This window comes from Cydia amplana, chromosome 16, assembly GCF_948474715.1.
Source record: "Cydia amplana chromosome 16, ilCydAmpl1.1, whole genome shotgun sequence".
NCBI lineage: Eukaryota > Metazoa > Arthropoda > Insecta > Lepidoptera > Tortricidae > Cydia > Cydia amplana.
Genome location: NC_086084.1, coordinates 13,950,368 through 13,975,312, shown reverse-complemented (window position 1 = coordinate 13,975,312; position 24,945 = coordinate 13,950,368). Strand labels below are relative to the sequence as shown.

At 39.0% G+C, this 24,945-nt stretch overlaps 2 protein-coding genes across 2 annotated transcripts in view; one reads left to right on the top strand and one right to left on the bottom strand.

The window, feature by feature from the left end:
* The window catches only part of LOC134655105 (probable protein BRICK1-B), a 321,261-nt gene that overhangs the window by 87,940 nt on the left and 208,376 nt on the right, over positions 1-24,945 (bottom strand). The gene's annotated exons all lie outside the window — the stretch shown is intronic.
* Positions 15,603-23,938, top strand: LOC134655128 (uncharacterized). Its single transcript, XM_063510588.1, has 5 exons — positions 15,603-15,776; positions 16,800-16,999; positions 19,009-19,382; positions 20,027-20,227; positions 21,088-23,938. The coding sequence occupies exons 1-5, from the start codon at positions 15,768-15,770 to the stop codon at positions 23,901-23,903; spliced, it is 3,600 nt and encodes a 1,199-aa protein (XP_063366658.1). The 5' UTR covers positions 15,603-15,767; the 3' UTR covers positions 23,904-23,938.

Below are 24,945 nucleotides of genomic sequence, written 5' to 3'. Positions count from 1 at the left end.
AAAATCCGAATCGGGCCCATAAATGCAATCAGAGGTAAACAACAGTACTGTAAAAGTTGATACAGCATACTCGTATTATAGTGCTCCTTATTAAACGGAGCACTTATGGGATCTCTTCGGCCTTGCAAATCGATTAAATGCGTTTTTTCTCAATGACCGTTTGATAGATCCTAAAATTTGGCTTAGTTATAGCAACTACAACCACTGTTTTTTGTATGATCCACAAGTGTCGAGCCCTCGAGAATATACCCCGTAAGGTACGCGGAAGTGTGCAGCCAAGGCGATGTCAGTGAACCCTGACCTGCGTATGCGCAGTCATCGATGAGCGATGCGTTTGCGGCTGATTACATTCATGGGGTATCCGACCTGGGGGCCGATTTTTGAATTTCGATCACTCGATTTCGCCACTCGAAAATCGGTGGAAAACGGCGAAATGCTGATTATTGAAATACGAGCGATAGAAATTGGGAATCTAGTGGTATTGACCACTCGTTTTCAATTCTATTAGTAGAATTTACATGACTACTAGTGGAGATATTACTGAACGAAATACGCGAAATCGAGCGGTCGAATTTCAAAAATCGGCCCCCTGGGGGTCGATTTTCGAACGCTCGATTTCGTCACTCGAAAATCGGTGGAAAACGGCGAAATGCTAATTTTTGAAATACGAGCGACAGAAATTTGGAATTGACCACTCGTTTTCAATTGTATTAGTAGAATTTAAATGCTTAGGGTCGGTTGCATCAAACTGTTTCTGTCATCGTTAACTCTTATCTTGGTATTGTAACACCCGTGATACATGAAACATTAAAAAATCTAGCAGGTTCACTTTATTACTTAACAAAATGATTCTGCTTTGAATATGTCGATCTACCTGCCTTTATTATAGTTTACTCCAATTTTACAAAACTTTTTGTTAACGGGTTTTTTAAATTTCTACGGGACAAAAATTTTCCACCAAGTGATCCAGGTTTTCGTAGATATAATTGATTTTTATATGTGTAATAGTCATTTTATGCTTTAGATTGCGGTTTAAAAACAAATGATGATAATTTCTGTTGCATTAGGTAGGTACCTTCATGTTTTATTTTGATTAGAATCCTTTTGTGCACGGAACTTGTCATCTATCAAACGTAAGAAAAAATTTAAACACTGAACGATATCAGCTGTCAATTGACCTAGAGACAACGGTCCGAAACACCTGCTGCTTAAAAAATGTAGAGTTCACCGAACCATTGAATAAATGGCAAATTATATCAATGTGACACAATCTAATTTTTACAGTTACAACGGTAGCCTGTCATAATGTCATTTTGTTTGACAACGAGACATGGAATTAATTACTTCACAAATATACAATATAATATCCGATTACATACAATCAACATATATACTTGGTCAATCAGATCTTGTCAGTAGAAAAGGGCGGCAAATTTGAAAAATGTAGGCGCGAAGGGATATCGTCTCATAGAAAATTTGAATTTCGCGCCTTTTTCTACTGCCAAGATTTGGTTGACCATCTATAGTTTGTCAAATAAGGACTGTCTCATTTCAAACATAGACAGAGAGAATCATACTATCTTTGTCTAATGTCTTATACTAGTACTAGCACCGAAAAGAAAAGGATGAGTATAGTTTTCCTGGTGCTTACTGACTGATAAATCGGTTTGGCCAACTATAGACAGAGTTCGACCCAGGTTCGACCCAACTAAATTGGCAGCGATATTGATAGACTGCGCAAACTAATGTTATTTAAACGTCATAATTTCATAGAAGTTTGACATTTAAAATAACAAATAACACTTCTGAATTCGCTCTTAGGGCGGTTACAGACTAGTGTACGCGTTCGCGCGTGTAAGCGCGTAGGTATAGACCAAATTAATATAGTAATTTAAATTGTATTTTTCTTATTTACTCGTAATGCATGTTAATTATAAGATGTAATAATGTTTTGAAAAGATATGTCCCGCCGAGTTTGTTGCCGGTCCCATATTGGGATACCCTTCTCCAATTGAGTGGGATTTAAAATATTTTACAGTACATATGGGGCTACTTTTCCGCACTAGTGCGTAAAATAGCACTTTTCGTGCGTATGTCGAAACTTTAAAGTGCCATATGTACTGTAAAACGTTGTTCGATACACATGCGAATAGGTAATTCGCAACTCGTGTCGATTTAAAACACTCCCTTCGGTCGTGTTTTAATTTATCGCCACTCGTTTCGAATTTCCTCTTTTTCGCACTTGTATCGAAAATAACTATTACAGTACATATGGGGCTACTTTTCCGCACTAGTGCGTAAAATAGCACTTTTCGTGCGTATGTCGAAACTTTAAAGTGCCATATGTACTGTAAAACGTTGTTCGATACACGTGCAAATAGGTAATTCGCAACTCGTGTCGATTTAAAACACTCTCTTCGGTCGTGTTTTAATTTATCGCCACTCGTTTCGAATTTCCTCTTTTTCGCACTTGTATCGAAAATTACTATAAATCTTCTCGAGGCAGTGGTGTAGGGTTGGAGCCGGTGTAACTTTAAATATTTGACGTTCAAAAGCGCATTGTAATAATGCCTACTTGAATAAAATATCTTTTACAGTACATATGGCGCTACTTTCCCGCACTAGTGCGTAAATAAGCACTTTTCGGTGCTATGTCAGATATTTAAACGGGCATATGTACTGTAAAACATACGATACGCGTGCGAATATTAGGTAATTCGCCACTCGTTTTGAATTTCCTCTTTTTCGCACTTGTATCGTAAATAACTATTATCTTATCTTTTATCTTTTAAATGTAGGGAAATGTAACGCACGAAATAAACGCAAGTCTGTAACCGCACTTAGATTCTTGACAATAAAGTTGTGTTTTGATGATTAGTTTGAGCCAGGGATGTTGCGGATAGACGTGTGCGCCGCGCCGGCGCGTCACCGCCGCCGGGTTTTTTTGCCACGCCGCCGCCGCCGATAAATGATCGGCGTGAAATCGGCGTGACCTTGAGTGTTGTTAATTAGCTATTCCAAGTTGGTATTTGAATTACAACATGGATTTTTATTTATTTATTTATTTAAACTTTATTGCACAGTAAAAAAATATACAAAAGGCGAACTTAATGCCAGAAGACATTCTCTACCAGTTAACCCTCAGGCCAAACAGAGCAAGCAGTAATAGGTGCAAGAAAAATTAAGAGTACGAACAGTTTAATATTAAACATAAATGTTCTAAAAGATGTCTGCGCAACTTGATTTTAAACAGAGTTTTGGTCTGACTTTGCCTTATTTCGAGAGGGAGGGAATTCCAAAGACGAATCGCATGTGCGGTGAAGGAGTTGGTCATGGATCCGGAGCGATACAATGGAACTGACAAAGTGAGTTTTCGGGAGGAACGTAGCTCACGGCCTGGCTGTGCGGTAACAAACTGGAATTTAGACCGCAGGTATTCCGGTATCGCTGGATCGTTTAATATGCCGTAGAGCATACACAGAACCCTGAGACACCTGCTTTTTATGTATTATATATTTTACAGTTCTCAAATATACATCAATTATTAATTAAATGATACAGATTAGCCAGTTGCAAAAACTATTTGACACACCAATTAATAAAGTAACTGAGTAATCCTAAGTATTCACCGTCAAGAAAGATAAGGAAACGATAATATGAAGTAGGATTTATCCTGTTAATTGTAAATTCACATTGCCTCACATACGAAGGCAGAATGCTCCATTATGAAAAGACTTACAATTAACTAGACAACGAAAATACAGGGCTCATGTAGTAGAGTCCAGCAAAAATCTGAGAACATTGATGTGCGAAAACTCTCAAGACCCTGAGTTTCCTAAAAAAGTCGTGTGCCAAAAATTTCGAGAAATAGAAAGAGAAAGGCAGAGTGACAAGTTGACAACACTGTAGATTCACTGTCTCTCTGGCGAATAGCGCAAATGCTTGCCCCGCGGAAATCTGCAAGCTGTAAATGAATGAAGCAACATTTTCTTATCACTCGTTGCTTTGTTGCGAAACATGGAGCCTCAAAAAGTGTGAAGTGGCAAAGGTTGGCACTTTTTAGATGTTGTGTTAACGAATACTGCTGCGTATACCTTGGACAGCTAGAAAAACAAACCCCTCCATTCTCAGAGAGCTCAATATCGCCACGCAGCTCTTCACAACATGCTATGGGTGAGCTGGTAAGCCCTTAGATTCTTCGGACATGAATCGGAAAAAAACATGAATTTAGCCCGAATGAATAGCAATCGTGCTTGCGACAGTCTACACCGTGAAGTCACACGGCTTATGACCGCACGAAATGGAAACAAATTACATGTGGTCGCGATCCTCAGCAATGTGAGCCTGATGCTTGTACGCCAAAAAACAATTAAAAGGAAGCCATAGCAGTCCACTGTGTCATGTGTCACTATGCCAAATTTCAAGGGCATTTCTGTTGTGTTAAAGTACAACATTTTTAAATGATACGAAAAACCATGGAAACCATGAGAAAATGGAGGGTTACCGATCGAAGGTCAATGGGATCAGGTAACCCCTTATTGCAAGCCAGTTACTAGGGAATTCAAGTTATTATACCTATCCTATATTCATTTACAAACCCTATTTTACTCACAGCCTATTCAAAACTATACGTAGTTCACTGACCAGCAACCTGGATTGATCAAATTTTCAAGAAAAACAACAATTTAATGATTTTTCTTATGAAACCTGAAAGTCAAGGTCACGCCGATTTCACGCCGAAAACACGCCGCCGCCGCCGATTTTTTGGCAAACGCCGCCGCCGATCATTTTTTAATCGGCGCACACGTCTAGTTGCGGATGCCGATTTTTTGACATCCGCGGATGCGGATGCGGATGTCAAGATAGGTACATAGAACACGTCAAATATTACATTTTAGTAATTTTTATTTCAGAAAACCGGCCAAGTGCGAGTCGGACTCGCGTTCCAAGGGTTCCGTACATTAAGTCCCACTCACGCTTGACTGCTAATTTCTAATAGGTTTTTTGGCTAATGACTAAATTATCTAGCAGTCTAGCACTTACGCCGATGCTAAGCGTTCCTGTACCGACCTGTTCCACATACGCATCCGCATTAAATCCGCATCGATTTTATGCGGATGCGGATGCAGATGCGGATGTTGAAAATAATGCGGAAGTTCCGCGGTTGCGGATGCGGATGCGGATATTCGCAACATCCCTGGTTTGAGAAAATAGCAATGGAAAAAAAAAACAGATGCCTACATTATTATTATACTACTACAATACAACCAAAATCATGAACTGAGCCTGAGATTAATTATTTCCAATACATTTATGACATAACAAATAGATGTTATAAAATAAGTAATTTTTCAAGCGCAAACAATGATGATGGGTTATGGTCATGGGGTGATTAATGATTTATTAATGAAATGACAAAAACAGGCCAAGACATACTATCGGATCGCCATCGCTTCAGCTTATGGGAGTGCACGAACTACGAGCTACGAGACAGGTATTGCCTACCAGACTTAAAATAATAATTAGAATAAGGGGTCCCTTTGTTTCCCATAAAGTTTTAAGTCATAATGTATTGTTTGTCATATTATCACTACTTATGACTAACGAAAATGTAGGCAAACAATAAATTATGACTTAAAACTTTTTGGGAAATAACAGACTGTAAATTTACTATGATTGTATTGAAAAGTTTAGTTTATTTACAAATAAGATATATACAGTGGTATTACTAAAAGAAATTAAAAACTAGCTTAAATCTAAAATAGGCCCTTGAGGCATTGTATTATGTTGAATTCGTATTGAAAAAGGTCGTATTATGTTCCTGTTATTTAAATTATTAATATAGGTTAGCTTGCTTGCTTTATTTTATGAACGTATTAAAAAGTATACAAATACAAAATATACTTACAGTAATCGCGGAAAAAAAAGGCCGAAGCCTATTTGACTTTCCTCTTAATCGTGAGCTAAAAGAAAAGTTATAAGAAAAATGGTCTGAAATTAGGCAAGCCGCTAGCCGGTGCCAATCAAGTTCAGAAGCGCTGGTGGCCTAGCGGTAAGAGCGTGCGACTTACAATCCGGAGGTCGCAGGTTCAAACCCCGACTCGTACCAATTAGTTTTTCGGGACAAGTACGAAATATCATTTGATATTTACCAGTCGCTTTTCGGTGAAGGAAAACATGGTGAGGAAACCGGACTAATCCCAATAAGGCCTAGTTTCCCCTCTGGGTTGGAAGGTCAGATGGCAGTCGCTCTCGTAAAAACTAGTGCCCACGTCAATTCCTGGGATTAGTTGCCAAGCGGACCCCAGGCTCCCATGAAGTCCCATGAGGCGTGGCAAAATGCCGGGACAACGCGAGGAAGATGATGGTGGCAATCAAGTTCAAAGGAAGCCACTGCCTGATAGGTCAGATCAATTGGTGTCGCGTTGACTAACTTTCTATCTGGTCTGGACAGATGTAATCTAAGATGTGACCCGACCCTTGCAATCAGATTTACTTTAATTCATTGCCGCAGACAATATTAGAAATACGTAATTTACGAATTTACCTCTATTTTCCTTACAAACAACCAGGGGCCCGTTTCTCAAAACCTTGTAACTTGTAATACAAGCGGATGTCACTTTTGACAGCTTTCGTTAGAAAGGGACTTCCACTTTTATTTCAAGTTACAAGCTTTTGAGCAACGGGCCCCAGGTGTTCTTGGCTATTTTTCCGGAAACTGTCTGATACTGTCCCCTTTTAAGTTATGAGACCTATTAGCGCAACCTACTTTCCGATTGTCGTAACTATTTGACATCCTTATAACAGTTATAACAATTTCAATCGATTAAATAGTGTACTGACATAATATTTCTTATAATGACTATGAAACGCATACTTAACATAATTCACAAAAAAAGCTTTTGTGGCCATTGGGCATTAGTAATTTGACAGAACGTCTAACTTTCCACAGACCAACTACACCATCAAAACCGGCCAGCCAATGAAAACCCCTATCTCCAACCAAAAGCCAGCACCAGAGAGCTCATCCTAACTGGTTTGTCCACACATTACGAGCACCTTCTGTTTCGATGGCCTGTCATTTCTAATTACTGTTTATATGAAAAATGGCTTCAAAAACTGATCGATCATGAATTTGCAGTTAAAAAACTCATATTAACTATCTTTAGAACCTTTTCGTCTTTAAAATAAAGACCACTTTGGAAATGTATCTAGTTGACTAATTACGGTTTAATGTTGTGATTGGTTTAACCTTCTACGCCAATATGGTCACGATATTTCGAGTGCACTATCGGTTGATATGGGATGATTTGAGATACTTTACATATTTTGGTTATTAATTGCTATTATTTCTTTAATTACTACAGACAATAGTGGATAGATTGTTTCAAGTTCTTTAAGTTCTTTTGAACGTTTGTGTGATTGTTCGTGCTATATCTGTCCACTTATTCGTTATTTTAGGTTGATTTTGTTTAGGTTCGTTTTGCAATTTGACATTCAACTCCTGTTTATGTACAGTCGCCATCATATATATCGGAGCGGCCAAGGTGTTCACAATATCTGAACACGCACTCTAACGCCGACAATAGAGGCGTGTTCAGATATTTGTGAGCTCCTTAGCCGCTCCGATATATCTGATGGCGACTGTACCTATATTACTAACTTACGGCTTCAAATAACTTACGACCGTTTAGTAAGAGATGACTGGCATTTATTAGTAAACTAGCGACCCGCCCCGGCGTCGCACGGATTAACAAATTATACATAAACTTTCCTCTTGAATCACTCTATCTATTAAAAAGCGGCCAAGTGCGAGTCGGACTCGCACATGAAGGGTTCCGTATTTAGGCGATTTATGACGTATTAAAAAAAACTACTTACTAGATCTCGTTCAAACTAATTTTCGGTGAAAGAGTACATGGTAATGTACATCATATATTTTTTTTAGTTTTATCATTCTCTTATTTTAGAAGTTACAGGGGGGGGGGACACACTTTTTACCATTTTGAAAGTGTCTCTCGCGCAAACTATTCAGTTTAGAAAAAAAATGATATTAGAAAGTATGGGGAACCCCCAAAATGTATTGTTTTTTTCTATTTTTGTGTGAAAATCTTAATGCGGTTCACAGAATACATCTACTTACCAAGTTTCAACAGTATAGTTCTTATAGTTTCGGAGAAAAGTGGCTGTGACATACGGACGGACAGACAGACAGACAGACAGACAGACAGACAGACAGACAGACATGACGAATCTATAAGGGTTCCGCTTTTTGCCATTTGGCTACGGAACCCTAAAAACCGGCCAAGTTCGAGTCGGACTCGCGCACGGCGGGTTCCGCACCATCGACAAAAAATAGAGCAAATAAATCGTGTTTGATGTATGGGAGCCCCCTTTTTATAAATATTTATTTTATTTTATTTTTAGTATTTGTTGTTATAGCGGCAACAGAGACACATCATTTGTGAAAATTTCAACTGTCTAGCTATCGCGGTTCATGAGATACAGCCTGCTGACAGACGGACGGACGGACGGACGGACAGCGAAGTCTTAGTAATAGGTTCCCGTTTTTTACCCTTTGGGTACGGAACCCTAAAAACCGCATCAAAATCCGTTGCGTAGATTTAAAGATCTAAGCATACATAGGGACAGACAGACAGAGGGAAGCGACTTTGTTTTATACTATGTGTAGTGACAATCGTCACCTTGATTAATGATTATGTTTATGGCCTATGAATTTTGTATAATTATAATGCAGGCAATGTACAGTTATTATTGATTACAGATCATTGGCGCCTAAAATAAAAAAATAAAATAAAAATACTAAATATTTGCATTAGTTTTTACCCCAAGTTCAATGACTTTAACAGGTTTGTTTCAACAGCTTTCCTTGAGATTAACTTTCTAGGGTTCCGTTGAGATCGGAAGTGAGTGGAGCTTTGATCCCTTTTTAATCCAAATGACTCAGCCACGTATAATCTTTCTTTACCCAAAACTCGTGTAACTTATGTTAAAATATCATGTAATAAAACTAATGCGATTTAGAACCTACATAATTAGAGTGCATATTTGCTGTGGGCATACATATATGTAGACCCCGTTATCTTGTCGCACTGACATTGCTTTTCCGTAGAGCGTGAATGATTTTTTTACCGACCATCTCGATATCGATGTTTATATAATGCAATAGAATTTTCGCGTTTTAAGTCTATGCTCAATCTCAATGAAAACTTCTTGATTAAAAATAAGTTGATAACCTCATTGGTCTTACGTGAAGCAATAAACTTAGATAAATGATTTACCTACTTGCAACTGCATGTCACATTGACAGACGCAATCCCTTGCAAACCGAATGTAAATCGGCGGTTTGAAATTATCAGTGACATATAACCAGGCCTCGGAGTTTTTTTAGCACGGTAAGACTAAGGAGAGCTATGGAGTCTTTGTTAACATTAAAATTAAATTCATACTCATACTCATCCTCATTAATTAAGTTCGTCCGAATCGTTTTATAAATACTTAGACTACTTATATGTAATTAATTCTGTTTACATATATTTAATTAAATGTTATATTATAAAAAAGTAATAATATGTATATGTGTATGTTAATATTAGGGTTCCGTAGCCAAATGGCAAAAAACGGAACCCTTATAGATTCGTCATGTCTGTCTGTCTGTCCGTCTGTCCGTCTGTCCGTCCGTATGTCACAGCCACTTTTCTCCGAAACTATAAGAACTATACTGTTGAAACTTGGTAAGTAGATGTATTCTGTGAACCGCATTAAGATTTTCACACAAAAATAGAAAAAAAACAATAAATTTTTGGGGTTCCCCATACTTCGAACTGAATCTCAAAAATTATTTTTTCATCAAACCCATACGTGTGGGGTATCTATGGATAGGTCTTCAAAAATGATATTGAGGTTTCTAATATCATTTTTTTCTAAACTGAATAGTTTGCGCGAGAGACACTTCCAAAGTGGTAAAATGTGTGTCCCCCCCCCTGTAACTTCTAAAATAAGAGAATGATAAAACTAAAAAAATATATGATGTACATTACCATGTAAACTTCCACCGAAAATTGGTTTGAACGAGATCTAGTAAGTAGTTTTTTTTATACGTCATAAATCGCCTAAATACGGAACCCTTCATGGGCGAGTCCGACTCGCACTTGGCCGCTTTTTATTATATTACCCATATTGCAGTGTCATCGCTCCAATATTTTATTTAAGTACTTAACGTACCTACATACTATAATTACTGTTAAGATAAGGATATTGGTGTCTTGAAAATGATGCCCAATAATATAATATGTATATGTGTATGTTAATATTATTATATTACCCATATTGCAGTGTCATCGCTTCAATATTTTATTTAAGTACTTAACGTACCTACATACTATAATTACTGTTAAGATATTGATATTGGTGTCTTGAAAATGATGCCCATGAATGCGACTTACGACGTTTATACTGCCCATTATGTGTGAACGAACTGTTTTGTAGACGTAAGGAAGAGTAACGCATAACTATTCTAAAATATTGTAGCTCTATATCAACCTTAATGAATAATAAACAGTTTTAATATCTATGGAATATCGTTTTAATATGTCGAATACGTATTACCAATGTTTATAATCATAGGTTGCATGTCTTAAGTACTTTTTTAAGTGATAGGCCACTTATGATTAAACCTCTTTACCTAAATATGTGTATGAGTAAATCAGATGTCACATTATGTCATGAATATATAGTTACGTATTTCGTTATTGTGATGATCGCTGATATTTATTAGGTCTAGAGCTGTACATAATTTACTTGTACTTAATTAATGAGGATGAGTATGAGTATGAACTTAATTTTAATGTTAACAAAGACTCCATAGCTCTCCTTAGTCTTACCGTGCTAAAAAAACTCCGAGGTTGCATATAACTTTAAGTTCTACAGTTCTACACTATCGACATTTAGATAGTCAATAAAAAAACATTCACGCTCTACGGAAAAGCAATGTCAGTGCGACAAGATAACGGGGTCTACATATATGCGATTGTCCCTATACGAGTATTTCGTAGCTTTTCGTTCGTATTTATATATATTTTTCGGATTTATTCCGCCTAGGATGCGGAGCTCTTCAAACCAGCTAAATTTTATCCAAATCTAACGAAGAAAAAATAAAATAAATGTATTAAAACGGATTATATCGCGTATATTGAATTTTACAGCGTTGGTGGTCAACGGGTGACTGAGGAAAAACTATAATCCGTTAAGAATAGTTTTATTTCATGAGAAACTATCGCGGTAGGTACCCGAAGACAATATTTTTAAGAAAAAATAAGTACCTACGAATAAATTTGATGTTCACTGAGCCCTTTGAGATTCAAAGGTATTCGGAACTTTCGGTGTGCAGTTCCGACTCACACTTGGCTGTTTTTTGTCATCGACCGTTTTGCCATCGAGTAATTGGATTAGGTACGAGTACATTGTCCACGCTGTAAACTGTCAATTATAAACCTTATTGTAAGGACATAAGGTCGTACGATGATCAGTTAAGGGTGTTGCTGTTGTACTCGTGATAATTTAATTTAATTAAACGCCTTCTGATACGATGTACGATAAGATTTCGCTTCAGGCAGCATTTAGGTAACTAATGTAAATAAATAAATAATAATAAATAAATAAATAAATATTAAATAAATATTATAGGACATTTTTACACAAATTGCCCCACGGTAAGCTCAAGAATGCTTGTGTTGTGGGTACTCAGACAACGATGTATGTAATATACAAATACTTAAATACATCAGAAAACAAACATGACTCAGGAACAAATATCTGTGCTCATCACACAAATAAATACCCTTACCGGGATTCGAACCCAGGACCGCGGCTTCACAGGCAGGGTCACTAACCCACTAGGCCAGACCGGTCGTCAATTTAACTAACGTCAATGTAACTTTTATAAGTTAGACAGCTTGGCTAGGCCCCCACGTTTTAGACGCCAGACATTACGTACTACGTCTCGCGAGATATGCCATCTAAATTATGTTAAAATAAACCATAACATGTGTATCATCAAAATTGCTGACTAAATAACTCCCTAAAACATGTCACGATGTGGCTTCAGGATTTAGATTATCATAATCATCTTAAATGAATCTCAATCGTCATCTCATTGTATAAAATGGTGCGTTTTAATATAAAAGCTCTGTCGTTTACGTCCTTTTTAAACAGGAATTGTATCACGATTTAATATTTAATTGGGATGATTAGTTGGTAAATGGTATAATCATACCGTTTATGGTGTGATACGTGATTCGCTACTTATTACACAAGTGCATGATTTTGGTGGACGAATTATAAAATTGAATGAAATGACTAGTTGGACTAAATCACTACATAGTAAGTATAAAACAAAGTCGCTTCCCGCTGTCTGTCTGTCCCTATGTATGCTTAGATCTTTAAAACTACCCAACAGAATTTAATGCGGTTTTTTAGTAGATAGAGTGATTCAAGAGGAAGGTTTATGTATAATTTGTTAACCCGTGCGAAGCCGGGTAACTAGCGACCCGCCCCGGCTTCGCACGTAGTTATGTTATAAAAAAAACATTAAAATAATTACAGACGAAACTAACTCGACAGAAATGGGTGCCTTTCATCCCTTGGTTAACAATCTACTATTTACTGCAACAAATAAAACTTTATGATAAATTAAAGTTTTTGTACGAAAAAACCGTAGTTGGGTTAAAGTTAAAACACAGCTACGGTTTTAAACCATCGACGGGTTTTCGTCAAAAACTGCAGCTGAGTGAGTAGGTACTTTTGACGCTACAAGACAAACAAAATTATTAAACCCGTAAATTTAAGTAATGAAATGAATGAAATGAAATTGTTTTATTCTAGAAATCGCTTCCATAAAATTACAATAAAATAAAATAAAACTATTAGACTGTAGAATAAAATTAAATTATTCACTAAAGTCTACAGATAATACCTAATTACAAATTAAAACTTAATATTAACTAGACTTAGGGGCGTATCGCCCCGACCCCATGGTGACAGGTTTGTGGTAGGTCCTCCAGCGTATTTAATACCTACTCGGGTGTAAATAACAGGTTACAATCGTCACTTTCATTGTTTCCGCCTTCCAAATGACAGCTGATCAAAATATGGTGTAGGATGCAAAACATAAAGCTGTCAGCGCAATCAAATAATTAGAGGTGTTATTTACTGCAAAAATAATTATAGGCGTTATTGTACTTATTGTACAAAGCATGTAAAAAGTCGGAAGAGAACAATATGATTGTGAGCAGGACGAGTAACACCCAACCCAATGTTTAATCGCTTGTTCAGTTTTGATTGCATAATTATACGCTCTAAGGTATTTGTTGGAGATATTTGTCTTCAATCGATGCTCCGAAATAATTCTATGATTTCAGCACATGAAATGCGCGTGTTTTATTACTTTCTTTTGGTGAATCCGCATCCAGATGTCACGTAATGTCGTCTTATTTTCCAGCACTATAATCAAGGATGTCACCAAGGGTAGGTAACTAAAGGTAGGGACAAACTGAGCCCTCGCTACGTACGCAACGTAATTAACGTATGCAATGTATTATGAAATCTGAACCCTGAAATTTGTATGCTTAGAAACATACTTGTCATATGGAAAATATGGAATAATCACGCAGGGAAACAATAATAGATAATGTAAAAATACACATCAATTTAGCAAACAAGATATCGAAATCACAATAGGATTTCTCCGCGCTGGCGCTGGCGCTGGTGGCCTAGCGGTAAGAGCGTGCGACTTGCAATCCGGAGGTCGCGGGTTCGAACCCCGGCTCGTACCAATGAGTTTTTCGGAACTTATGTACGAAATATCATTTGATATTTACCAGTCGCTTTTCGGTGAAGGAAAACATCGTGAGGAAACCCGACTAATCCCTAAACGGGCCTAGTTTACCCTCTGGGTTGGAAGGTCAGATGGCAGTCGCTTTCGTAAAAACTAGTGCCCACGCCAATTACTGGGATTAGTTGCCAAGCGGACCCCAGGCTCCCATGAGCCGTGGCAAAATGCCGGGACAACGCGAGGAAGATGATGAATAGGATTTCTCCAGGGGCCCATCATCAGACCCTGACTTATTAATGACAATCGAACCAAATATTCATTCAAATAAAAATACGGTTTCCCAAACCACTCCAGCCGTCTTTGAGAAATCAGGGAACATACAATAAAAAACTAAGATCGCGACAAATTGCGAACCTCCTGAAAAAAAAACTAAACATCCACTGGGAACAAAACCACTTAGGGTTGGAAGTCCTCAACTGTGCATTTGTCCAGAAACTTCCTGCCTTGTCCATTGAATGGTGGAATGAACTGTCGCCTGCAATATTTCCGGACCGATAAGACCTTCAGACCTTCAAGAAAAACGCGTATTCCCATCTCAAAGGCCGGCAATATACTTACACCCCTGGTGTCACAGGTATCCGACGACGACGAGCGATCGATGAGCGACGGTAATCGGTTACGATAAGGTGATTTGTCTGCTCATACTTTCTAAAGGTATAAAAAACACACCACATATTTGAGACCCCTAAACATAACACACACATAGGCTTGCTTCGATCTAATCATTCGAATCGCTTGTTTCTGTTTCGCAAGCCATTGTAATGTTTAGATAGCTTGATAGCTATAATTAGCACAATCAGATCCTAGTTTGGGGCGGCGATGCCTCTTTAGGAGGATTTAGGTCGAGTCATGTTAATTATTCATATTTACTTTTATAGTAATAAAGCGTGTGGAACTTTGGAACGAAACTGTTTTTTCAGACATTTATAGCTTGGCACTGAATACTTTAAGCTAGTCATTTTTTTAAAAGAAGTTTAATAGGTAGGTTGAAATTACAGATCATTGAATATTGAAATTAAAATTCATGTCGGACAGAATTTAAGAATATTAGGAATGTTAAAGATACTTACTTACATGCACATTTTTGGCCCAGTGCCCAGTATCTATGTATGATATAGATTTAAATTAAATTCAATCGAAACATAATCCCGAGTATTTTTAAAATATTAATTTGTCTTACAGGAAACGGAGGAGGCGGAAAAACGAATATTTTTTTATGGTTTTTTAATATTTCCTCAGTTCAAATATTGAATACGATGATAGGTACTCACCTGACTTACAATTAACGTTTGAATGAATGCAAATAAACTAGATTAGAATTAACTTATAAAAGACGTGACCTAGCGTAACCTCACGACGACTCGTGAAAATTTATACCCAAACGTTCGGTTCTCCACCTCGGAAGTATTGATTACTCTATTCATAACACCAATGGTCAAATTCCGATTCTACCCATAAAAAGAACATATTATTTTGCCCTTTTTATAGATCACGACGCCCCAAAATATATAATGACAACATTGTAAACATATAAACATCATTCCCAATTAAATTTAAACATTACTGCGCTACTTGAACTTGGGATCTCAGTGTGCATCTTCACAAACTTATCCGTTCACTTTCGAAACAAAGCTTTTAAATTTAGATCTTAAGGCTAAGCAATAAAGTATGATTTCTGATAGCATTTGAGGATATTCGAAGAAGTAGCTGCAAAGATAATGTTGTTAGAATTCGTGAGCACGTTTTTTTAGACGACTTTTGAAGATGTATATAAACCAAATGTGGTGCGTTTTATGCCATCAGTATCTGGGATTCGCTCATAGGAGCTGGTTCGGGAGTTAGTTCGGCACAAGAGATGAATTTGGTAATACATTTGTTACGGAAGCGGTGATCAATCATTTGACAAGTGTTTTTTTTGAGCAATGGCATCCAGGGATTTGTGCCATCGGGCTTGTTAAGTGGAACATGCGGATCTTATCTAATAATGGTGGCTAACGGTTTCGAAATGTGAATAATTGATTACTTATTCAGGATCAGTGATTTTAATGTTTTTAGGGTTCCGTACCCAAAGGGTAAAAACGGGACCCTATTACTAAGACTCCGCTGTCCGTCCGTCCGTCCGTCCGTCCGTCCGTCTGTCACCAGGCTGTATCTCACGAACCGTGATAGTTGAAATTTTCACAGATGATGTATTTCTGTTGCCGCTATAACAACAAATACTAAAAACAGAATAAAATAAAGATTTAAGTGGGGCTCCCATACAACAAACGTGATTTTTGACCGAAGTTAAGCAACGTCGGGCGGGGTCAGTACTTGGATGGGTGACCGTTTTTTTTGCTTGTTTTGCTCTATTTTTTGTTGATGATGCGGAACCCTCCGTGCGCGAGTCCGACTCGCACTTGGCCAGTTTTTTTCTGATTTTGATAGCTATTTAAAAAATACATGCAAAATATTATTAAATTATCTGCAAGGAGCATAATAATATCAAAAAGTATAATTTCAATAATTTGACTAAATTATTATAATTTATATAATAAGTAAACTCTAAAATAGCTACATAATTTGCATGTGACGCTAAAGGGATATTTAAATTTCAACTTGGTTTCAAATATTTGCAGTCATGTTAAATTTTTTTTGTCAAAAATCATGTACAAAAAAAATCAATAATATCCAAGGTACCAAATACATTAATTCAGAAATTTACTTAAATAACTCAGTTATTCAAGATTGAAGATCAAGAAATGCCTTTAACTTTGAACGCAAACAGGATTTGATCCAATGATAAGTTTTAGGACAAATTATCTCATTCATAATTTGGATGTAAATAGAACTAGTATTACGACCGTGGGACTAGAGGATAAGTAAACTAAAGAAAACTTTTCTCCAGTTAATAGTAGCCGCGTTGGCCGCGGTCTGCGGCGCAGCCAAGCTCGACCGCACTTACCTGCCTCCTGCATCAGCCAGGACTGCAGGAGGCAGTGCAGCATCACTGCAGACTCCCAACTCCTTCAGCCAGAACTCGGCTCCTAAAGGGAGCTACACCAATGACTTCCAGGGCGTGGTTGTCGACGCTGCCCTTGCAGGTACGTTGTCTAGTTATAATGGAAACATTTCATTAGCTGCTCGCTTGATCAGGACTGCAGGAGGCAGTGCAGCATCACTACAGACTCCCAACTCCTTCAGCCAGAACTCGGTTCCTAAAGGGAGCTACACCAATGACTTCCAGGGTGTGTTTGTGGACGCTGCCCTTGCAGGTACGTTGTCTACGAGGGGCGTTCAAAATATTCTCGGTATTGATATCTTACGACCTCTTCTAAAATTTCTTTCGTTACTGGCCGCTAAGGTTTATTCATTGACATTAAAAAAAAGTATAATTCGAACCGAGATAGTCTTTTGTTTTTCTGCAATTGCTGAACAAACATGAACATCCTGTGCGAATTGACAATGTTAACTAAATTAGAACATCGATGCGTGATAAAATTCTTGACAAAACAGGGTAAAAATCAAAAAACCATAAAAGAGGAAATGGATTGTGTTTACCGTGAGTCTGCTCCTTCTTTATCTACCATTCAAAAGTGGTCAAGCGAGTTTAAACGTGGAAGGGAGAGTGTTGAAGACGACCCTAGACCTGGCCGGCCTGTAGTAGCTACTTCACAAGAAAATATTGATAAAGTGGAAAAACTTATATTGGAAGATGGTCGAGTGAAGGTAAAATCTATAGCACAAGTAACCAATCTCTCTATTGGTACCGTACATGATATTATACATGACCATCTTAATATGTCAAAAGTAAGTGCAAGATGGGTTCCGCGAATGCTGACTCGGCTTCAAAAAGACATGCGTGTAGCTTGTTGTTCCGATTTTATTGACCTGTGCGGTGAAAATCCTGATGAGGTGCTGCAAAGAATAGTTACTGGAGATGAAACCTGGGTTCATCATTATGACCCAGAGAGTAAACAAGAGTCCATGCAGTGGCACATTAAGGGTTCAGCTCATCCCAAGAAGTTGAAGGTCATCCCTTCAGCTGGCAAGGTCATGGCCACGATATTTTGGGATTGTGAAGGAGTATTACTAATCGATTATAAAGAAAAAGGTGTAAATATCACAGGACAGTACTACGCTAACATTCTACGTCAATTAAAGGATGTAATTAAAGAAAAGAGGCGAGGAAAGTTAACCAAAGGTATTCTGCTTCTGCATGACAACGCCCCCGTCCATACTGCTCATATTGCCAAGGCAGCTATTGTTGAACGTGGGTTTAAAACTGTTACTCACCCACCGTATAGTCCGGACTTAGCCCCCAGCGACTTCTTTTTGCTCCCCAATCTTAAAAAGGATCTGCGTGGAAATAAATTTTCTGACGATGAAGCATTGAAGGCGGCAGTGGAGGAGCATTTTTACACGAAAGATAAAAAATATTTTTACGAGGGATTAAAAAAAATAATTGATCGATCTTTTAAGTGTATGAACATAGGGGGGGAGTATATTGAAAAATAAAAATATCAAACTTTTCGTACTTGTTTGTTTTCATTCTCATACCGAGAATATTTTGAATACCCCTCGTAGTTATAATGGAACCTTTACATCAGCTGCCCGCTTGACCAGAGCTGCAGGAGGCAGTGCAGCATCATTACATACTCCTAACTCTTTCCACAACTCTGCTCCTAAGGGAAGCTTCTGAAGTAGTTGTTGACCTGCTCTTGCAGGTTTGTTCGCTAAATACTATGTTACCCTTGTCAGGGGTACGGATATGCATTACCTCAGATACCTGACCTCTGCTTTTGGCCGGGACAACTGGATCAATATGCACTCTTTCATCTATATCAGCACCTAATAAAAGTTACATCAACATCTTCATTTCCTAGTTACTAATAATAAGTAATTTTGTCAGAAGCTATAAAATTCCAACTCATTTTAGTTTTCTTCATTCATAAGCAGTTTTTATTTTTGATTTATGTTATTAGTTCTCGAATTCTGTTTCATTTCTCCTGACACGTAACGCGTCATTTATAATAGCATGTTGACCATAAAACAACTCGCATAATAATAATTTATCTTCCATTTCATTAGCCAATCTTTCAAATTTTAGGAACCAGAGGCGCTTCAGGATCTGAAGATACTGGCCTCGGCGCTGCCCGTGACTCCTACGGTTCCACTGCCTCTAAAGTGGGCGAGGCTGCCTTCCGAGGCGCCCAGGCTGGCTTCAGATTCCCTCAAGGCTTCGGTCCTAATTCCGCATTCGCTTCCCAAACTTCACAAGATTCCGATCAGTTTGAAGCAAGAGAGTCACCTGAAGGTGTAGAAATTTCTGGGGAATCTCAAGGATTTGTAGATTCGAGACCAGAGCGACCTCAGGCGGCTCAAGAACGCGCCTCCAACACGTTGAGGTTCGACAGCGAAGTCGGCGTTGAGAGCTTCAACTACGCCTTTGAAACTGACAATGGAATTTCTGCTGAAGAGACTGGAACAGGTAGCTATACCTACTCAAAACTGTACTCTACTAAAGGTAAATTCAGGATATTTTGGCACCAATAAAAATACTACGGTGTGAAAACTAGGAATGCAATTTATTTGCAAAATCTATTTTTTTTTTCAATCACTTGATATAATCTGAGTGGGTAGGATGTGTTTTCCCGCGACTCAATCAATTTTCATACCTACCAAATGTATATATCTAATATATTGGCTCATGTGAAGAGGTAACAGATAGACAGAGTTAATTTTAGATTCGTAGCTTTTTGTCTGAGTAATATGGTTATTTCCGTAATAAAAACTATCCAATCACTTACTCAGGGACCCAAGCTACTTACTCGTACAGTCACGCTCCGTGATTGTTACGTCATTTAGGGTTCTAGCCAAATTGGACATTACATAGCGTAAGTATGGAACAACCAATTTAGCTAGGACCCTAAATGGCGTAACAATGGCGTACGGTGACTGTACAGTCATCTGCAATAATATGTTACTCTTCGAAGGCTGCAAAAATATGTGACACACTATGGCTCTGCAAATAAGGTTGCGTCAGATATTTTTGCGGCCTTCGTTGTGTAACATGTTATTGCAGGCCACTGTACTAGGAATGAGTGCAATAAACTATTTTGAATTCCGCAACAGCAACCAACGGCGTCCAAGCTCAGGGCGGTTACTCGTACACCGGCGACGACGGGAAGGTGTACACGGTGACGTACACGGCCGACGAGGGCGGGTACCAGCCGAGGGGCGACCACCTGCCGACCCCGCCGCCGATCCCGGACGAGATCCTGAAGTCCCTGGAGCAGAACGCCAGGGACGAGGCTAACGGTGTTGTTGATGATGGTGAGCTGAATTATTTCTTAAATTTAATTTAAGTACACGTCTTAAAAAAAGCTTAATCGTCATGCGCTTCTTATTTTTTTTGCAGTAGGTAGGTGCGGAAAGCTTCCACATGCTTAGAAATTCTAAAAAACGTAAGACGGGAAACTAGAAGATAATTAATTACTTACTGTTATCCGATCGTCTTTTCAATAGTTTCGCATACAATTCAATGAATCAAGCTTAACTATGTATTATCTAAATCCTTTTTAGGCGTGTTTCAATTGTTTCACGAACACGTTTCCCATTTGGCGGTTATTTCTTAAAAAGTAATCAATAACGAATGGCTAAAAATAGCTAAAAAGAATACGGTGGTATGGAACTTTCGAAGCGCGATTCCGATTAGTACTTCGCGATTCTTTCCTTCCAATTTGAGTTTTATGAAGCACAAAGCTTTTTTATTATTATTTAAAAGGTTAAATACGTATATTCTTTTAACAACGCTGGACTTAGGTACGCATGTTAATTGTTTCTTTTATACTAAAACAAAGAGTCGTTAAATCTGCCTACAATTACGTCCTAGACCATTCAAAATATAGTACCAGTATAACACAATCTGTTGTAATGAGGCATCTATTAATTAGTCACTAGCATTATTGAATGTCTTTTGCTAATTCAATTTTCGCTTTCCTACACCCTACACAATGATAAAAATCCTCTACAAATAAGTAACCACTCAATTCATTATCGCTTTAAAATCACTGACAAAATCCGTAACGCGACAGCTCAGCATTATACCATTGTGCCGTGATAAATGTATTTGCCGACTGATATATCGTCAACCGCTTGACAAATGGTTAACAACTTTCATTTTTTATTTACAGGCTTATACGACGCTCAGAAGTACAATGCGGGAGGCGATTACGCGGAAAGTGACAGCGCTAATGGTAAACGGAATGGCGGGCCATCAGCCGGCACTGGGAACACCGACGTCGATGCAAGCGGCACATTCATTAATCAGAACATTCAGAACGAGCCTTTCAACCCCAACAGACAAGGCGGTGACAAAACAGTGAACCAGTTCACAAGCTTCCAAAACAACGGCGGTAACAAATTGGGATCGAGAAACGACTATTTGCCTCCGTTCCAACAGACAAATCAAAGGCAACAGAACGCTAACACGGATAGTTCAGATGCCGATTCACCCTCAAGCTTCCAACACGAATCGAGTGAGGGTTCTGAAAATTTCCATGCCCAACAACAGAACCGACCAACTTCTCAATCTATCGGTTCAAGACCGACTAACAACCAATTCAACGGTTTCAAACAAAGCACTAATGGAAATCAGATCAATCAAAATGGAAACCGCTTCCCTTCTCAAAGCAATAGGCAGCAGTTTGGATCCGCGGTAAACGCTGCCTCCGAAAAGGGCCGTAACCAGTTATCGGCCCACGCTTCAGCCTCTTTCAACTCTCAACATGCAACTTCTATCCCTGATACTGAATTGACTACACCTTTTGAAACTAGTCCTCAAGATGCTCAGTCACCTCAATCTTCAGCGCCTTCTACCAACGCATTTGATTTCAATAACCAGCCTAATCACATCGGACAGTCGCACTTTGCGTCACAAAACTCACATCTTCAAACCTCCCAGGCGCCTGCTCAACCGACCATTCCATCTTTCCCTCAGTCTAGACCTCAAAACTCTAACAACCGTCCAGTTGGTGGAAATAGGAATACTCAGTCAGGATTCCCTACCCAAGCACCCCGCAAGCAAGATCAGTTCACCCAACAGACTGCTTTTGGTAGCAAGCGCCCTCAATTTTCTCAAAACCAATTCCCTCAAAACGCTGATAACCAATTCTCTCCCAGCACTCAGAGACCTCAATTCGCCCAGCAAGCCACCGCTCAGGATGATTCTTATTACTACAATCAGCCTTCTAGAGCTTTTAATTCGCCCCAGTCAGCCTCGAGGTTTTCAAGCGCGCCGGCTAATCAGTTTGATAGAGTAACCCAACGGCCATCGTCTTCTCAAGCTCCCCAAGAAGAAGAAAACTATCCCTCAACTGCTTTCCCCTCGCAAAACGGTCAGCGTCAAGGTCCGTCTAGGCGACCTTCGTTCCCCACTCAATCGACTCCGTCAGATAACCAGTTCCAGAGTAACGCTATTGCTTCAGCTACCAATGGGATCACACAAGCGTCTGCCTCTCCTTTTACTGCTCCTACATCAGCTCCTAGTTTCAACGGTCAGCATTCGAGCCACTCCAGGCAACAGTTGCAACACTCATCCTTCCCATCAAGCCGTCCTTCTTCACCTGAGCCCAGCAAGCCTTCCTTCAGTGCGCAACCCACATCCCAATCGCAGTCCAGCGGAGTTCTATCGACCCAATTTGAAAAACAGAACTTCGAGTCGGCTAAGCCTTTGAGCCAGCAGCCATTGCAAGAAGTGAAAGAGATCAAGCTTGATTACGACATCAAGACAGAAGCACCTGTAACGAACCTGCAGTATACTGGAGAGGTTTACGAATACACCAAGCCAGCGGAGATGCTGCCACCTCCGGAAAATGGCTTCGGACAGTTCGGAACTAAATTGCCAAGCGCTCAGAAACCTGCTGAACCTAAACCCCAATTCGGACAGACTGCTTCAGCTCAAGCTACTTCTCAACCCCATTTTGGACAGTCTACCACTTCAGCTCAAGCTAACTCTCAAACTTTTGCTCCCCAATCTACTCAGTTCAGTCAAAGCGCTAAAGCTCCACAAGGCAATCAGTTCGGATCTCGACCTCAATTTGGACAGTCTACCGCTTCAGCTCAAGCATCATCGAAGCCATTTGCGCCTCAACCTACCCAGTTCAGTCAAAATTCACAAGGCAAATTCGGATCCCGGCCTCAGTTCGGACAGTCTGCGACTTCATCTCAACAGGCAACATCTGAATTGTTCACTCCTCAACCTATCCAGTTCAGTCAAAGCGACCAGATGTCACAAGGCAACCAATTCGGATCCCGACCTCAATTCGGACAGTCTACCACTTTATCTCAACAGGCTACATCTGAATCGTTTGCTCCTCAACCCACCCAGTTCAGTCAAAGCGGCAAGATGTCACAAGGCAACCAATTCGGATCCCGACCTCAATTCGGACAGTCTACCACTTCATCTCAACAGGCTACATCTGAATCATTCGCACCTCAACCCACCCAGTTCAGTCAAAGCGCAAAAGCTCAGCAGAATACCTACGGATCCCGTCCCCAATTTGGTCAGGTGCACTCACAGTCCCAACAATCAACATTGTTAGGTCCAAAGCCCCAATTTGGCCAAGCTACCCAAACTGATCAGTTCAGCGCTCAAACTCAGGAATCCACTGACGAGTTCGATACTAATCCAGTAAAACAGCAGTTCAACCAAGCGCATCATACTGAACATCATAGCAATCAATTCCAGCGTAGACCATCTCAAGGAAGCTTCGCTGCTGCCGAAACTCCCAAACCTTTTGGTCAAGAAAACACAAGTACATGTTGCAAAGGTGCGTTCGGTCAGCAACCCAGCTTCGGCAACCCTAGTCAGGATAGTTCCATTGCTTCGACTTTCCAAAGCAACACCGCCTTTAAACCAGCGCAGAGTTCGTCAGTCGCCGGAAAAGGAGAAGTTTTTGTTGGAGCCAGAGCGCCACCTAGCTTTGACGAAACGGGTTACCATTATTAATTTAGAATAAGTGCCATAGAATTATACGCTCTAGTTTTGAACGCCGATGCCGAATTTTGAACTCAATGATTGTGAAAAGGTAATTTTTAAATCAATCGGCATTGAAACAGGAACTGGAGCATGGATTGTGATACAATAGGGTGGAAGTGTCAGTAATATAAATTAAATAATATCGTAGATATAATGTAGCGATAGCCATCCGTGCTTCTGATGTATGTTATGAACATGAAATAAGCTCTCTAATAAATTATTTCTGTAAATAATAATTGAAATGGTTTTATTTACGTATTAGACTGCCAAATCTTATGAAAAATAGATTAGTATGAATGGGTAACAAAAGAAAACCTATTAACCTTGCTATAGCATAGCAATTAATAAATAGACGTGAATCAGACGGGGCAGCCATTTTTAACCGACTTCCAAATCTAAAAGGAGGAGGTTATCAATTCGGTTGTATGTTTTTTTTTATTTTTTTTATTTTTTTTTATGTTTGTTACTCCATATCTCCGTCATTACTGGACCGATTTTGAATTTTTTTTTGATTGTATGTATATGCATACAGATTGGTCCCGTTTTTATCAAAACCCAGTTCTGATGATGGGATCCATGAGGAATCGAGGGAACTCCTCAAATCTTAAAGGCATACATATAGTGATTTTTGTGTTTTTATCAACAAATCAAGCATATACATTTAAAAAAGTGACATTTGATGAAGTGGAACTGCTGATGATGATCAGAACGGAACTCTTCAACGACACATAGTACACGTTTGACGATTTGTCCTCTTCGTTATGTTTGTTAAGCAAGTTAAGTTTTTAAGCCACATTTTTGTCAAGCTCGAGTTCTGATGATGGGATCCATGAGGAATCGAGGGAACTCCTCAAATCTTAAAGGCATGCATATAGAGATTTTTGTATTTTCATCAAAAAATTAAGCATTTTCATTAAAAACTGTCGCATTTGATGCAGTGGAACTGCTGATGATGATCATAACGGAACTCTTCAACGATTCAACGATTTGTCCTTTTCGTTATGTTTGTTAA

Bases quoted from the DNA above. Each gene is read 5' to 3' on its own strand.
- LOC134655128 (XM_063510588.1), top strand. The intron at 19,383-20,026 runs GTAGCTATACCT...ATTCCGCAACAG, and splicing joins TGCTGAAGAGACTGGAACAG to CAACCAACGGCGTCCAAGCT. The intron at 20,228-21,087 runs GTGAGCTGAATT...TTTTATTTACAG, and splicing joins TAACGGTGTTGTTGATGATG to GCTTATACGACGCTCAGAAG.